At 36.1% G+C, this 17,004-nt stretch overlaps 1 protein-coding gene across 1 annotated transcript in view; it reads left to right on the top strand.

Annotated features, from left to right (window-relative positions):
* ANGPT1 (angiopoietin 1) overlaps positions 1 to 17,004 on the top strand; it is a 327,917-nt gene that overhangs the window by 285,083 nt on the left and 25,830 nt on the right. The window contains 1 exon segment of the mRNA XM_020970198.2: positions 8,281 to 8,411. Coding sequence (XP_020825857.1) covers positions 8,281 to 8,411 — 131 coding nt within the window.

Raw genomic sequence — 17,004 nt, 5'->3', positions numbered from 1 at the left:
TGTCATATGTACAACTCCCCCTAACTCAGATAAGGAAAGAGAGTTTTGCCCCCTGAGTACAAGAGAGAAGTGAATATCTGAGCCATGTGACAATCCGTAATGTAGAGATAGAGATCATAGGGGGAAATGGATTTTGGTGCTAATTGTTTTAGAGAAAGAAAAAAATATTATCCAAAGGATAAATACACGTATTTGAAAAGAATGTATCGTATTCATAGTAGCTTAGGAGAGTATATTTAGTGGAATGAGCACTGGATTTGGAGACAGAGGATTTTGGTTCAAATCTTACCAGTCTCTATCTTGCCTTTGGACAGTCTCTTCTCCTCAGTTTCCCCATCTGCAAATGAGGGAGTTGGATTAGAATGTCTTCAAGGTTCTTTCCAGCTCTAAATCTTTACTTCTACAAACTCATTATTGGGAAATTCTTCCTGAAAATTGTTCTCTATACTCATCATTTTTGCTTCCTTCTATTTTGACCATGCCTCTTATTTCAGTGTCATAGAGACTCCCATGAGGACACTCCATATACCAATACAGGCAGCATCTGCTCTACAATTTATAATATTAAAAGGGTTTTTTTGGGCCACAGAGAGGTAAAGTGATTTGCTCAAGATCATACAAGTACTATGTATCATAATCAGGATTTGAACTCAGGTCTTCGTGACTCAGGCTGGCTATGTAATGACAATGCCATGTTGCCTCTTTTAGATTTCATGCATGAAAGAAAAGAGGTGGCTTGATTTTCATTCCACATGACTAAAGAATCAAAAACAATAAGAATGTAGAATCACCTGTTGTATCCCCCCCTTATATATATTTTTTCTGAATTTTATAAAACTAGTGGAGAAAAAAAAAGCTGGCCCTATACTGCTCATAAATATTTTTTTTTCTTAATTAGGAAGAATATGTTGAAAGGGTCAAATACCATGATTCTTGTTTTTGGAGGCCTGCTTGGTCACATCCAATTGTGTGTATAGCAGAATTTTGGCAGCTTCTTTCTGTTGTCTGTCGTTAAGCCAACTGTTTTGCTCTGGAGTAAATGTGTGGTTTTTATCTCATAACACATCATCTTTCATTTAAGCCACGTCTACACTGACTGGAAAAGGGTATGCAAAAATGTAGGGTGTGGAGGAGAAGCATTTTTACTAAGGTATTCGTTTTAATGGCATATAATTTCATGGATTCCACTCTGATTTAAAGAGCATTTTTACATCACCACATGTAACAGGATATTGGATGTATGGACTAAGTAACTAGAGATAGTGGAGGTAGCTAAATATACATGAAAAGTCTTTAGGAACACTGAGCAGAGTTGCCGCTCTGCTAATTAGCCACCATTTAATGCCATTTAGGTCAGGAATCATCTTAGTTTTGTCTCAATTACAGAGAGGAATATACTTGTGCTTCACTGTTATTTTACCTGGATTTGATACCTAGACAGAAAGTTTTGTTCCAGGTAATTATAAACTTGGATGATTCATGACTGTTATAAAAATAATTCACTAAATATGTAGACAGTATAGAGACAGCACAGAGGGTTTGATAAAGAGCAGTGCTCAGAGCCAGGAAGACCTTGGTTTAAGTATCAACTGTGTGACCCTAGGTAACACCTCACAACAGGGATTCTTAACCCAGTGGCTAAGGGTTTTGGATAGATTTCTGGGAGATCTTTGAACTTGGAAGGAAAAAAATCCATCTACTCATTTGTAACCAGAATTTGCAGTTGCCTTAAATTATTAATTTTTTAAAGATTATTATTTTAAGAAAAGGTCAAAAGTATCTTCTAAATTGCCAAAGTGGTCCCACACACACACACACACACACACACACACACACACACAAAAAAAACCTGTTCTAAGACCATAAGTTGTAAGGAAAGTTCTGACCTACATTTGTAGTGGGCACTTCTTCACCAGAATTCCTGATCCAAGGCCTGTGTCCAAATGGTGTGCTGATAAACGTTTAACAACCAGCTCTCCTCAGAAAAAAATGTAGACATGACACATTTTTCAGTTCAATATACATTATTAACATTTTCTCCATCGATTTCTTAAAATGATCAAAAAGTTAGTAATTCAAGCCCTGATTGATAACATTTGCTAATTTCTGAGGTTTAAATGCTCACCCTGATAATTTAACAATCAATTCTGGCAAGCTGGTTGGAGCTGGCTCTACCACATCCTTAAGTTTCCTGTTATATAAACAGCTTATCAATAATAATAGAATCCCCTGCTGTTCATACACTATGGGGTAATGTTGTGACTTCATTGAAATTCAAATAGAGTTATCATTTTATATACTTAAATGTCTACATTTCCAGAAGTGAAATTTTCTATGAAGAGTCATTGTCTTGCATCTTTCTTTTCCTGTCTTTCTGTTCTAAAAAGTATCCTTATGGGAATGTTATTATACTTATTACTTTGATCTCACATTCTCTCCCTAGCTATTTTTTTTCTTTAGAAATAACTTTAGCTACTGGATTTAATTTAAAACTTTGTGTTTTGCCTGCATGTCCAGGGATTAGTACTTGGGCGATGAGAATATTTCAAATAAATTAATAAAGAGACATATGCTTGGAAATTTAGACCATTCCTCCATAGCTTCCCCCACTTCAGTGCCTTCCATTTGGAGAGTTCTTCACTAGGTAAATATACTTCAGCATTCAATAGAAGCCCAGTAGTAAGCAATAAGGGCAAAGATATTGCTTGAAATGAGAGTAAAAATGAAGTAGGGTGGTATTTTTTATACAACCTGTCTTTTAAAAACAAGGAAATAAGATAATATATCCACTGACATGAATTAAATATGTAAATCTGCTCTAAAGTAATAATGCAGTAGGGCTTTTGAAAGATCATTTCTGGGGCTCCCTTCTTCAGTGATCGGACCTGTTGATCGTTAGATTATGCAGGAGGTCTAGATAATGGAGTAGAGAGTGGCGCTCACCTGTGGATATGCTAGAGATGGGCAATTTAATAAGCAAACAGATGTATAAAGGGAAATTTCTGATGGTAACTAAGTTGGCAAGGGAAAGGATAGCTGGATAGGAATCTGGGAGATGTGTTGAATGAAGAAATACCTGGGTGAAGGTAATAATGTTGACCTTTTTGTATCAGGAATTTGCTTTATCTTTTCTGGATATGAAAGAGTAATAGACTACAATAACAATACATGCATTTATCTGCATACTGTGTGTGAAACACTGTTAGGTTGTGAGTAATAAATAAAGTTTAGGTAACACATGGTCCTTGTTCTTAAGGAACTTATGGTTTGGTAGAGCAAATGAGCCATAAACAAAATAGCTGTAAAACACAATATAACACACTAAGTGGGGCACACAGCCCAAACAATAGGACATCTGAGGGAGGTGGTTGTTATTGGCTGGAAAGATCAGGAGAGGAGAAATCCTAGAAGAAATAGTATTTGAACTCTAAAGAACATGTAAGACTTTAACGAGCAAAAAGCAAGAGGTAAGTCATGCCAGGCAGAGGGAACAGTGTGACCCAGAGATGTGAGAGAACATTCCATGTTCATTTTGGCACCGTAGCTCATTTTGACTAGAGTATCATGAATACTAGGATTAGAATTATAAATACTAAGGCTAGGAAGATAGGATGAAATCAGATTGTAGTGGATCTTGAATTCCAGGAAGAGAAAGAAGTTTGAAAATTATTTTGTAGTCAATAGGGAGCTGCTGATGATTTATGAGAAAAATAACACAATAACTTATTACATATGGAATTATTATTTCTGACCAAGTTTTGAATGATGGATTGGAGGTGAGAGAGTATGAAGAAGAGAAGTTCTGTTTGAAGGCTATTTTGATGGTACAAGCAGATGCTAATGAATATCTGTATTAAGTTAGTAGCAATGGATATAAGAAAAAGAAGGCATGAAATCAATGTTAAAAAATTGAATTAACAAAAAAGTGAATTCATATGTTAAAGAATCTTCACCACCAATGAAAAATCACTAGTGTTATAAAATTATGTTTGTATACACATTTGTAGGTGGTTTTGAGTATGTGCCACCTTACCTTTAAAAATATCATCCTAGAAAGATATTTTAAATGCATAACACAGTATTTCAAAGTTAAAAACAGCCAAGTTAGTAAGCATTTGGATAGAAGAAAAAGTGAAAGCTCTTGGAAAAGGTTGGACTGACAAGACTCGTAATAGAATGGATATGAGAAGTAAAGGTGACAAAAGAATAAAAGAGAACCCCAACGTGATATACATGGAAGAAACGGAAGATGACCATACCACAGACAAAAGTAGCAAAAGCAGAGGCAGAATTATTAGGGAAAGTAGAATGGGCTTAATTCTATAAATGCTGATTCTGTGTATGCAGCAGCTCAAAAGATGCTGATGGAACATCCAGGTGTCTTATGGACATTTGGACTTCAGGTCCCAGAATTAAGGAGAGAGGTTAGGAGATATGTACACTTGGATATCATCTGCTTGCAGATGGTTGTTGAAACTCTAGGAGTGAATGAAATTAACAAGGAAGAGAAGACAGTGAAGGCAATGGAAAGAAATGGTTGTTCTTTATCTTCTTTCCAGCCTCCTGAAAATTAATCACAATGCCCATACTAGTGAAACAATAGGAGAATTTCTAAGACTGGTAGACTGACACTCATGATTTGCAGATGGATTCAGAGGAAAACATCCTGTTATCAACACTTAGACCCTCTCTTCAACACAAGCTCTGTCTCTGTCTGTCTGTCTGTCTGTCTGTCTGTCTGTCTCTCTCTCTCTCTCTCTCTCTCTCTCTCACACACACACACACACACACACACACACACACAAACACACACATATTCATAAGCAATCTCTGAGAGTCAAAGGCTAAGTACTTAAAATGACAAAACAACAGAATCTTCCCATCAAATGTCTTACCTTTTCCTCTTCCTGCTTTTTCTCCTCCACATATGCTTCATCACTTGACTGTTTTCAATTTTGAAATGCTGTGTCATGACTCTGAAATGCCTTTCTGGCATGGTATATTTAAAAGAAACATGAGACATGAACACGCAAACAGACCTACCTGTAATCACACAATCCAGACTTCATAAACAATTTAAAATCACCAGTAATTTTTATTAATGATAAACATCCCTTTAACTCTGAATCATCTTTTGGGCAATTAAAGTTCTTAATGGTTATTTTTGTTATAAATCAAGATTTTTCTTTTAAAAATTATTTGTATAAGAGTTCTGTATTTTTTTTGCTCTATCTTGTTTTAAAATGGCATACTAATTCAGTTCAATTCAACAAACATTTAGCACCTGCTATGTGCTTTTCATTGTGCTAGACAGTAAATAAACAAGGCTTAAAAATTAATGGCTTAATACTTTCCTTCAAAGAGTTTAGGGGAAGCTAGGTGGCACAGTGCATAGAGCACCGGCCCTGGATTCAGAAAGACCTGAGTTCATATCCAGCCTCAGACACACAACACTTACTAGCTGTGTGACCCCTGGGCAAGTCATTTAACCCCCACTGGCTAACCAAAAAAAAAAAAAAGAGACAGAGAGATTAACATTTAGCAGGTAGATATACCATAAAAACAAATGATGTGATAAAAATAGATAGCACTAAGATGGAGTAGAAATTCAGACAAAACACTATGAGAGAATTTGTGGAAACAGAGAACTCTTTGGGCTGGGTGAAAGCTTCATCAACCTGGTGGCACCTGGATCTTGAAGGATGAATAGAATTTCAATAGGCAGTATGGTACACTAGAAAACAAGCTGTAGTTTGAGTCGGAGGATCCAGGTTCAAACCCTAGCTTTGCAATTTATTATCTATGTGGCCTTAAACAAGTCATTTTTTTTTCACTTTAGGTATCAGTTTACTTTGTAAAATATGGAAATTGGACAGGATGCCCTCTTAGGTCCAGTTCTAAATCTATGATCCTTTGTGGAACACATGAGTGATAGTTTGAATGTGTGTACAAATGCCACAGAGGACAAAGTTTAGGAAACAACTAACAGCTGAGTTTATCAAAAATAGGATATCCATGAATAAGAAGGGAAGTGATTGAACAGTAAAAACACTTTGTATAAAATTTCTCTAAATCTTGTATGTAAGGTATATAAACTAAACTATAGATAGATTATGTGTATATATATATATATATATATATATATATAATACATACATACATATATGTATATCATATAGCCATTCCCCAATTGATAAACGATCGAAACATATGAACAAACAGTTCTCAAAAGTACAATTACAAAACCTACACAACCACGTGAAAGAATGTTCTAAATCACTAATAATAGAAGCAACTAGAAATAATCATGGAGTTTTACCTCATACTTTGCAAATTGACACACAAAAAAATGACCAGAGATGGCAATAGTCAATGTTGGAGAGGTTGTGGAATGAAAAGCACTCTAATATGTTGTTGTGGAGCTATGAAATCATACAAACGTTTTGAAAAGCAATTTAGAATTATGCAAATAAGGTGACTAAAGTGTTCATACTCTTTGAACCGGAGACTGTTTATACCACAAGGCAGCCATTAATAAGAAGAAAATTCCCATAACCTAGCAGCACTTTTGAAATAGCTACGAATTGGAAACAAAATAGATGCTCATCAATGGGGAAATGGCTAAACAAATTATGGTACCTGAATGTAATATGGAATATTACTGTGCTGTAAGAAATGATGTATATGATGAATACAAAGAAGCAAGGAAATATCTATGTGAATTGATGCAGAGTGAAATAAGCCAAGTCAAGACAATGTTATACACAGTAAGTACAACAATGTAAATGGAAAGAATGATACACCAAAAAATCAAAAGTAAATGTAACAAAATTATAAAGATCAAACAAGACTTAAATGAAGAGACGTGAGAGGATATCCACGCTCCCCAATCCCACTCTACTTCTTCATGGAGGTGGGAAATCCACAGGTGTTACCCAATGCACGTAATTTTGGGCTTTTTCCAATATATTGATCAGTTGTATTATTTTTTTCCTCTCTAAAATATACTATTTGTAATAAGGGATGGCTCTCTGGGAGGGGCAGGGAAGGGATACTATTAGGATTTAAGAAATAGAATCTATCAATAAAAACATATTAAACTGTTTATCAAATGCTGTATAATCTCATAAAACTGATATTTTTGGTAAAGGGGTAGAAAAGAATGTGATAGATCTATGATTTCATTGGAATATGGAAATGCTCCTGAAGAAACTCCCTCTATTCCAACTGCTCTTCAATTTATAGTCTTAGATAACTGCTTCGGGCTCTTTGAGAATAAATGACTTGCCCATGTTCACACAGCCATAGGCAAGACTTCAACTCAAATCTTCCTTATTCCCAGCCCAGCTCTCTAGTAAGTCATGGTACCTCTTCCGCTACAACTATGATATCTAATATATTCATGTTACTCTGGTGTGGTGTGGATATAACTATAGGTGCTCAAATGCTATATTTGTACAAATTCTGGTAGGTTCTACTAAGGAGCAAAGGCTTTGAGTACAGTACTAGTAACAGATTATGTGGCTGTTATACAAGGGCCAGCCCAACAAAGGACAAATCATATCATAGCAAAATTGGCAACCAGGTAATGAGATGTTTTAAATATCATTCAAATAATAACATGGATCTGAAATATCATCAATGTGTTCATTTCCTTCAGTGACACAGATAGTAAGCCATCTATGCCTGCTCATGCTGTACAACTCTGGTCCATGTCCTCCCTTAAATTCTCCACCAGTGGTTCTCCTACCCTTCTTTACTTTCTCATAACATAGCAAGGATTACAGTAATACATGTAGGCTATCCTTTGGTTATCTTACATTCTCAGATAACACATTTATTTGATGGCAGCTGTGAATCTGGGTTTTTCACAATTCTTTGGGGGTTACACTCTGCTCATACGCACTGTGCACTTCTCCTTTGACCTCCAAGTGATACTCATTTTTAATTCTTTGGAAACTGCCATGTTCCTTCACTCAAAGATGTACAATACTGCTAGAATATGAGAGTTAAAATATGGATCTTTGTTTCAGGGATGAGTTTGGTGTTCTTAAAAGAACTTTGAATATTTCTAAAATTGTTTCTGTTATTAATGTTGTTATTCTTATCATTTTGCCTTACATTTGGTCTGCTGGTGATCTGAATGAGGTGTGCTTGTCCTTCTGTTTCACAGCAGAAAGGAAATGAAGAGAAAAATCAAAGCACATAATCAGTCTTGAGTATAACAAGGGTTGTGTTGGGTTGAAGGTTTTATTTGATTTTTCTTTATTCCAACTTTAGGTTGTATTTAAAGGGCCACAGTGGGACAGCAGGAAAACAGAGTAGTCTGATCTTGCATGGTGCTGATTTTAGCACGAAAGATGCTGATAATGACAACTGTATGTGCAAATGTGCTGTCATGCTGACAGGAGGTAAGTCCTATGGGGGATTTTGCTAAAAATGTTCCATTGACCTGGTAAGAAAGGGATGTGGTTTTCTGGTCAGGAAACTGGAAACCATGTCTCCTTAGGTCAGTTCTTGGCTCTTTCTAGTGATTCTCCATGTGTTCTTGAACATTATTGTTAGGAGAGTTGGATCCAAAGCAATGTTTTTTCCTATGTCCATTATACTCCAAGAATGACACAGAATAAATCTCTGAGTTTCTCTGACTTTTATTTTCTGGTTCCTGAATAATGTCAGTGGTGTTCATACAGATGCTATAATGTAAAAAAAATCAATTGCAATTTATAAGATGCATTAAGATCCTTAGATAGAGGTCAGTAGGGCTTAAAACTCTTTGAATGAATCTCTCAAAATGGAGTAACAGGAATAATGAATATATATGATGAGATCACGTCATTGAAGTTGAGTCAGCCATTCTCGGAATGCAGGTTGCTGAGCTATATAGCACATTAGATCATGGCAAGTAGGAAGAGGTAAAAAGATTACCTGGAGATGGGTGCTAAGCAAAGCTAGCTGTACTCAAAATTGTTAATGTAGTGAAAGAGCATAATCTTTCCTGCCTCTGGTACTTACTCACTTCTAGTGCCTTTCTCCCCTTCTTTCTCTATCCAACACTTCATACACAGGTACATTTCATATTCTCTCTCCTCTCTCCAACAGGATCAGGCTTTCTGAAAATTATACAATAAACTCATGTCCACTGAGGTATAAATAAATGATTGATGGGGGTTAACCTTTTATTCCTTCCAGGAATAATGACAATTTAATTAAGGGACAAAGCCCTAAGCCAAAGCTATCATCCTCATTATTTAGGAGTCAATGGGGGTGAGGTCTCTCTATTATGTATAAGACTTCACCACATAGGCACCCTCATACCTGCCGGTGAAGTTGGAGACAGACTCACTGCACCATACTTTCACCACACTGCCCTGCCCTAGCCATTCTGTTCTTGAACGTTGGAATTCCCAGTTACTACACAGAGTGCCAAATCACCTAGGGGGTGTTCTTCTACATCAGGATATCACAGGAAAAGAACCTATGATTTCCTCAATTAGGAGAATTCCTGTTGTGGAAACTCCCTAGACCACTTAAGACTGAAAGTCACCAATGATTTAGTTCTTAAATCCTAGGAACTGCCTGAAGCACAAAGATTTAGTAAGTTACCCAGGATCACACAGCTAGTAAATTATCAGAGACAGAATTGAAACCCCAGTCTTCCTGACTTCATACTGTCAACTCATACTATGTCTATATGAAGCTATGATCTGATTAAAATGACTACTATACAGTTAAATATGTATCTTGAAGTCACATACTGTTTCCATTACAAGAAAAATACATTTTCATCTCCTCCATAGTTTTCATTTGGAGTTAAAAAAAAATCTAGATCAGACTCTGAACACTCCCACTTTAGAGCCACATAACCAATGGAAATTCTATCTAACGTTCATTTTTTTCTCACCAGTAAAATTGGGAAGTTCAGACTAAGGTCTCTCCTTTTTCTGAATCTGTAATCCATAATAGAACTAATTATATCTTTTTTGTCTACCTCAGAGGGATGTGAGGAAGAAATAAACAAGTATTTGTATTTGTGGAAGTCCTCTAAGGTGAGGGCACTCTGCAGGTTTAAGGTGGAAGTCCTGAATTTACCACACATCTCTAAGGAGAAATGAATTTCAGAGTATCTTAACCTATAACAGGCCAGGTGTTAACTTTTTTTTCTTGAATGAAGGTTCAATTGTATTATCTCCTTATTCATATACAGTCACTAACATAAGGAAAAGGCTTGAAATTGATCTTGATTTTCTGTTACCATCCTTTTTTTTTATTAAAATATGCCTTATTTCTTCATCACCATAAGTGATTGACCCCAGTTTCCATGGATTCAATTACCATTTTTACCATTTCTGTAACATATATGTGTATGTTTGTGGGTATACATGTACATATATAAATATATGTAGTATATATATTTGCATGTATATGCATGTACATGTATGTATTTAGTATATGAATATGCATGTATATGTATATATTTATATTCAGCCAGATAACGATAGTCCCATATCACTACTGTCCAAAAGGCATTTCAAATTGGATGTCCAATAAGCATCTTAAAGTCCACATGCTCCAAATATAATTCATTATGTCTATCTCCCCTTCCCCCAATTTTTCTATTACTGTTGATGGTATCACCATCCTCCTAGTTATTCAGACTTGCAGCCTTAGTGTACCTCCCCAACAATTTACTCCCAGTCACCACACATATTTGAACAGTTGCCAAACCTTGCCATTTCTGTCTTCATAACATCTCTTGTAAACATCTCCTTCTTTCCACTAACAGTAGAAAGGCCTTGGGTCACCTCTTCTTGCCTGGACTATTGCAATAGTCTTCTAATTACTCTCCCTGCTTTAAGTATGTCCCTTTCTAATTATTTTCCAAACATTCACCAAAGTGATTTTCCTCAAGTGCAAGTCTTATGTTACTTCCCTCCTTCCTTCTGGTAAACTCTGGTAAACTCCAGACACTCTATTACCTCCAATATCAAGTACAAATTCATAGTTTGCATTTAAAACTTGATGCCCTGGTCCCTTCCTACCTTCCCAATCTTCTTACATTCTACTCCTAACAATGCACTTTACAATCCCTCCATACTAACCCATTTTATCGTTCATTGCACCTGAGACTCTTACCTCTCATCTCAGTGACTTTATACTGGCTAACTCCACTGCCTCCATGCATGAAATACTCTCTATCCCCACCACTTTTTAAAATCAATCACCTTCTTCTTGATACTCTCTTCCTTCTATCTTTCATGACACTACTCTCTCCTGCTTTTCCTCCTGTATCTGACCACCCCTTCTGTGTCTTTTGACTGGATCTTAGTTCAGATCACACCCATTAGCTATGGGCATCTCACAAGACTCTGTCCTGAGCCCTGTTTTCTTCTCCTTCTTTACTGTTTCATTGGGCGATCTCATAAGCTCTTATGGATTCAATGATCATTTCTGTGCTGATGATTCTCAAATCTGTTTATCCAGCCCCAAACTCTTTTCTGACCTCCAGTCTCACATCACAAACTGTTTTTTGGCCTTCTTGAAGTGGATGTCCTGTAGACATCTTAAACTCAATATATCCAAAACTGAATTCATCTTTTCTTCCAAACCCTTCTGTCTTCCTAAATTCCCTATTATTGTCCCAGTCATCCAGGCTCTCAACCTAGGTATCGTCCTTGACTCCTCAGTTTCTTCCACTTCCATATATCTAATCTTTGCTAAGGCCTACAGATTTTACCTTCATAGCATCTCTCTTTTATTCTCCATTCTGTACTATGACACTGCTACCACCCTGGTGGAGGCCCTCATCATCTTATACCCAGACTATTACAATAGCCTCCTGCTGATTCATACCTGCCATAATTCATTCCCCACTACAGTCCATCTTCCATCCTGTCAAAATGATAAAGTGTAGATATAATTCCCCCCTCCCCAATAAATTCCAGTGGCCCCCTATTCCTCCAGGAGGGTGTATGAAATGTTCAAGGAGGACTAGCAACTCTGGAATGAGAGCGTGCTGAACACTTTTCAGGGCTGCTCATCCACCTTTGATGTTCACCTGTCACCTGACTCTCACCTGTGGCTCCAAGAAGGCAAAAAAGGCAGCTGAAGCAGGCACTGTGGAGCACTTTGAGCTTAGTCAGACATCAAACATGCCAAGGTCATCCACTGTATCCCAGCTTGACTTTTGCCTTACCACTACACTCCAATGTTTTGGAAGAAAGAATGAGGCTGATAATTTTGCACAACTCTGTCTCACTTAAATCTAATTCATGCACAAATCAAGACATTACCCGTAATGTCACTGGTCCTCTGAAAACGAAGGATGAATAACAACAATTACTTCTAGGATTAGATCTAACATCCTCAGTTCTGCATTCAAAGGCTTTCACATCTTCCCCCTCTGCCAATCTTTCCAGTCTTTTTTATGCCTCATACCTACCATTTACCCTGCAATCTGGTAACACTGGCCTCCTTACTATTTGTCACGTATAACAGTACATCTTCAGACTCAGGGCATTTTCATTGGTTGTCCCCATTGCTGGAATATTCTTCCTCCTCATCTCTGCCTCTTGAGTTCCCTAGCTTCCTTTAATCCCCAGCTTAAATCCCATCTTCTACAAGAAGCCTTTCCTGCTACCCCTTATTTCCAGAGCCTTCCTTTTATTATCTCCAATTTATCCTGTATACGTCTTGTTAGTACATAATTGTCTACATGTCACTCCTTCATTAGATTGTGATCTCCTTGAAAGCAGGAAATATCTTCCCTTTCTTTTTCTCTACAATGCTTAGCCATAGAGTAGGCTCTTAAAACATGTTTATTGACCAACTATCTTCTTTCAAGGCTTCAAGTTCAAATGACGTCTTTTACAGGAGGCCTTTCTAGGCTGGCCCAGCTGCTAGAGCCTTATTCTGTGAGATTACCCTCCTTCTACTCTTCATATATCTTGAATTTACATGTTGCCTCTTCCTTTAGAATGTATGCTTCTTGAGGGAAGGGATTGTTTTTGCCTTTCTTTGTATCCCTAGAACTTAGGACAGTGCCTCGAACATAGTCAGCCTTTAACACATACAAGATGATCATTTATCTACTGAATAAATTGTACACAATGAAGTAAAAGATCATCAAAGTTTTCTAAATTACCCTTTTTCAGTCACTTCAAGTTTCTTAAGTTCACCTTCCCAAACTTTACTAATGATGGTAGAAATAACTGTGGAAAGAAAATACTAACCTTTCACTCATCAATAAAAAAAAAATCTAGAGCTTGAGTTTGTGCTTTTATTCCTCCTTGTGAATATTGAATTCCATAATTTTTTTCATTCATAATTATTACTTGGCCCAGCTTCTTACTCACTTACTCACTAAAGACATGTGAGCAGGAAAGAAATTTTCCACTTACTGTATGTGCTGAAATGGTATAAGTAAATGTGTTTTTGTAATATATACACCATTGCCCTATCAAATATCCTTTTGAAATAATCCAGGTCTTGAAAAACTAGTCACACCCCAAAACTAAAATGTGGAATTTGGAAATCCTAAACTCTGGTGAGCATAAGAGAAAATTTCAACTGACAGACTAGGTAACGTAAGTTTCACTTGGAATACACTTCCTGTTTTCCTACCCAGAGAGGCCGCATTATCCTTTGACAAATTTTTCATCCACGATATTTCTTACTCTAATGATCCAATTTATCCTTTTACTTTATGTTTTCCCATATTTGAACTGATTCTTTATTTAAAATAATTTTTGCAATGTAACTATGCATTCCTTGTAACTGGTAACCAATGGTTCCTCCATCAAATGTCATGTGGTGTGGAAAAAAAGTCTTGATTTAGTGTCAAAGGATCTGAGTTTAAGTGCCTGCTTGGACACTTACTAGCTGTGTGACCTTGGGCAAGTCACTTAATCTCTATGCATTTCATTTTCCTGATCTATCAAATAAGGACCCAGGCTAGATGTTCTCCGAAATCCTTTCTAATCTCAATTTATAATTAATTCTGTTGAATTAGTGCTGGAAGAGACCTTCAAGGTCCTATTTCTGGAAGATGTAGCTAATAAAATATAAAAGAAAATAGAAGAATAATTCGGTTGTACATAAGGAGAGACTTCTTTAATTCTAATGTGAGATTATATATGGAAAGAGACATCAAGGGAGGTTGTAGAATCCCCATGAAGAACTTCAAGAAGAGTGACAAAGCTGACTTGTCCTCTATAATGATAACATTGACTTGTTTGGAGAGAGGGGGCTAGATAAGATAGATGGTTTTGAGGTCCCATTTGGCTCTGTGGCTCTGATTAAGTCTGTTCAATGTCACTGATAGTATCAAGATGAGGTGATCTGCTTGAATATATAGACTCTTAGTGAATTTTGTGAGATCATCTCTGTAACTTTTAAAAAATGAAAACATTATTGAGATTAATGATTCTTTCCTTATCCAAATTCTAAATTTTCATCCATAAGAATAAAATCCCTCAGTTACAAAAACTAAACTTGATCCTGGAGAAGTTTTGTTTTTTTTTTAAATGGACTTCCTCACCATCCCCTTCTTTGCAGTGTAGGGAACACTGGGTGTGGAGTATTGTATAGACTCTTAGATATGGTTGATATGTTGGTTAATTTTGTTAAAGCTCTTTTTTTTTTACTCTTTGTTTATCTTTCTCACCAAGGATGGCTAAAATTTGAGAAAAGAGGGAGATATGTAGCCAGAAATGAATGTGTTGTAAAAGCAAAAGATATTAATAAAAAATAAGTTTATAAAAATAATGGAGGCACCAAAAGCTTACTCAAGTTGTTTGGTAGAATGATTGATTTCTACTGAAGCTGTAAGGGCTGGCATGTAGAAGAGGAATAGATTGAAATGCTTGACCCTAGAGCACAAAACTAGGAGCAATGAATGGGAAGAAGTTCCAAAGAAGCATATTTAGTCTTGAAGTTAAGAAAAACTTTGTAACAATTAGAGCTGTTCTAAAATGAAATATTCTGTACCATTTTCCACCCTAACCCATTGCCCCTGGAAATTTTCAAGAAAAGGCTAAGGGGCCACTTGGATAAATTGCAGAGAGGGTTCTTGTTTAGGTAGGGCTTAGACTGAGTAGTCACTAGGGCCCTTCTAGTGCAGAAATTCAGTAGTCTAAGTTGACCCATCATAAACCAACAGATTTTCAATTCATTTAAAAAATTCTTTTTAAATTTCTTCAAATGAAAACATTTACTGTTTGCCCAGTCTGGTGCTTGAGTCTAAATTGCCTCAGATATTTTCTGCTTAACTTACTCCTTAATTGGTCATAAAATAGACATGATTTAGTGGGTTAGGCCTTGCAGCCAAGGAACTCCATGCTCTGTGACTGACTCATTGACCGTGAGAAAATGTGCAAGTTTCTACTTTCGTTTTTTCATTTTTAAAAGGAACTATACTGAACATTTGTACTTTTCTTTGGCTGGAGATAAGAATTTGAGGAGAGATTTCAGGGAAAAATTATCTTTGTTTAAGAGGGCTCATTCTAAACCTAAAGTGAAAAATCAAGTAGAAAATGAAGAAGTAAAACAATCCTTTTGGCTATTACTGACCCTAATTTTCCATTTGGTTCACACCAAAAATATCATGAAGAAAAAAAAAATAGAATTAGCCTGTGACATTTTGATAGTGACAAATTTACCACAAATTTCCCTGATTAAAAAGCAAGTTAATATGTGGTACAGAACTACTTTTTTTCTCCTTAGGGAGAAACTGAAATAGCATTAAATCATTTTCTATTCCTTACCTTCTCAGCATTCTTTATATGTAATTTCCTTATTTAGTACATAGCACACAAGCTTTAAAAAATCTTTTGCCAAAGGATTCCACTGTGGTTAAAATTCTGTCTTTTTTTCTCATAAGTCAACAATGTTGAATAACAGAAGAAAATTTTCTGAGTTTATCGGGGACTATTTCTCAAAGCAATCAACGGACAAAGGACAAAACCACAGATTACTTTATTATACTAATCTGGAACTTCTAAGATGTTAAAAGTAGAACATTTGATGGATTCTTGGTTCACCTTGCTGACAGTTTTCATCTGTCAAAATGTGGAGAGAAAGCAATGAAGGGAACAGCTCCTCTGGATTTAATCCTAATGAACAAGAAATAATTGGTTGGTACCATGGAAGTGATGGAAACCTAAGGGAAAAGCAATGTTGTCACAGAATTAATAATAGTGAAAAAATGAAGATTGGGCATTTTCAAACATGCCCATGGTCAACTATAATTAGGCTACATATTTATTGTGTATAAGTATATGCAAAGACTTCTGAACTAGGGATCTCTATTTGAGTACCATTCCTGCCATCTATTAGCTTCGTGGCTTTGTACAAGTCATTTAACTTTTCTGAAATTCAGTTTCTCATTTGTAAAATCAGAATAATGATACTTTTTTTACTTCAATATTTATATTTTACCATTTTTAAAAAATTGAGTTTCACATTTCCTTCTTCCTTTCTGCACTTCCCCTATCCACTAAGAAGGTGAGTAATATGATATCAATTATACATGTGAAATCATGGCGACATATTTCCATATTAGCCATATTACAGAAAAAGCAAGAAAATATAGAAAGTGAGAAAACTATACTTCAGTTTGCAGTCTAAGTGCATCAGTTCTTTTCTGGAAGTTTATAGAGTTTTTTCCACCATGGGTCTTTTGGAATTTTCTTGGATCATTGTATCAATCAGAATAGTGAGTTTTTCACAGTTGATCAGTGCAATATTGTTGTTGTGTCCAGTGATCTCTTGATTCTCTTCATTTCATCAGTTTATATAGGTCTTCCCATGTTGTTTTTTTTCTGAAACCATCTTCCTCATCATTTCTTATAGGACAATAGTACTCCATCAAAATCATATGCCACAACTTGTTTAGACACTGTCCAATAGATGAACATCCCCTCAATTTCCAATTATTTGCTGCCACAAAAAGAGTTGTTATAAATATTTTTGTAAATATGGGTCCTTTTCCTTTTTTGTTGATCT

This window comes from Phascolarctos cinereus, unplaced genomic scaffold, assembly GCF_003287225.1.
Source record: "Phascolarctos cinereus isolate Bilbo 61053 unplaced genomic scaffold, phaCin_HiC Scaffold_4;HRSCAF=312, whole genome shotgun sequence".
NCBI lineage: Eukaryota > Metazoa > Chordata > Mammalia > Diprotodontia > Phascolarctidae > Phascolarctos > Phascolarctos cinereus.
Note: the sequence above shows the minus strand (reverse complement) of the source record. Positions and strands in the feature narration are given on the sequence as shown.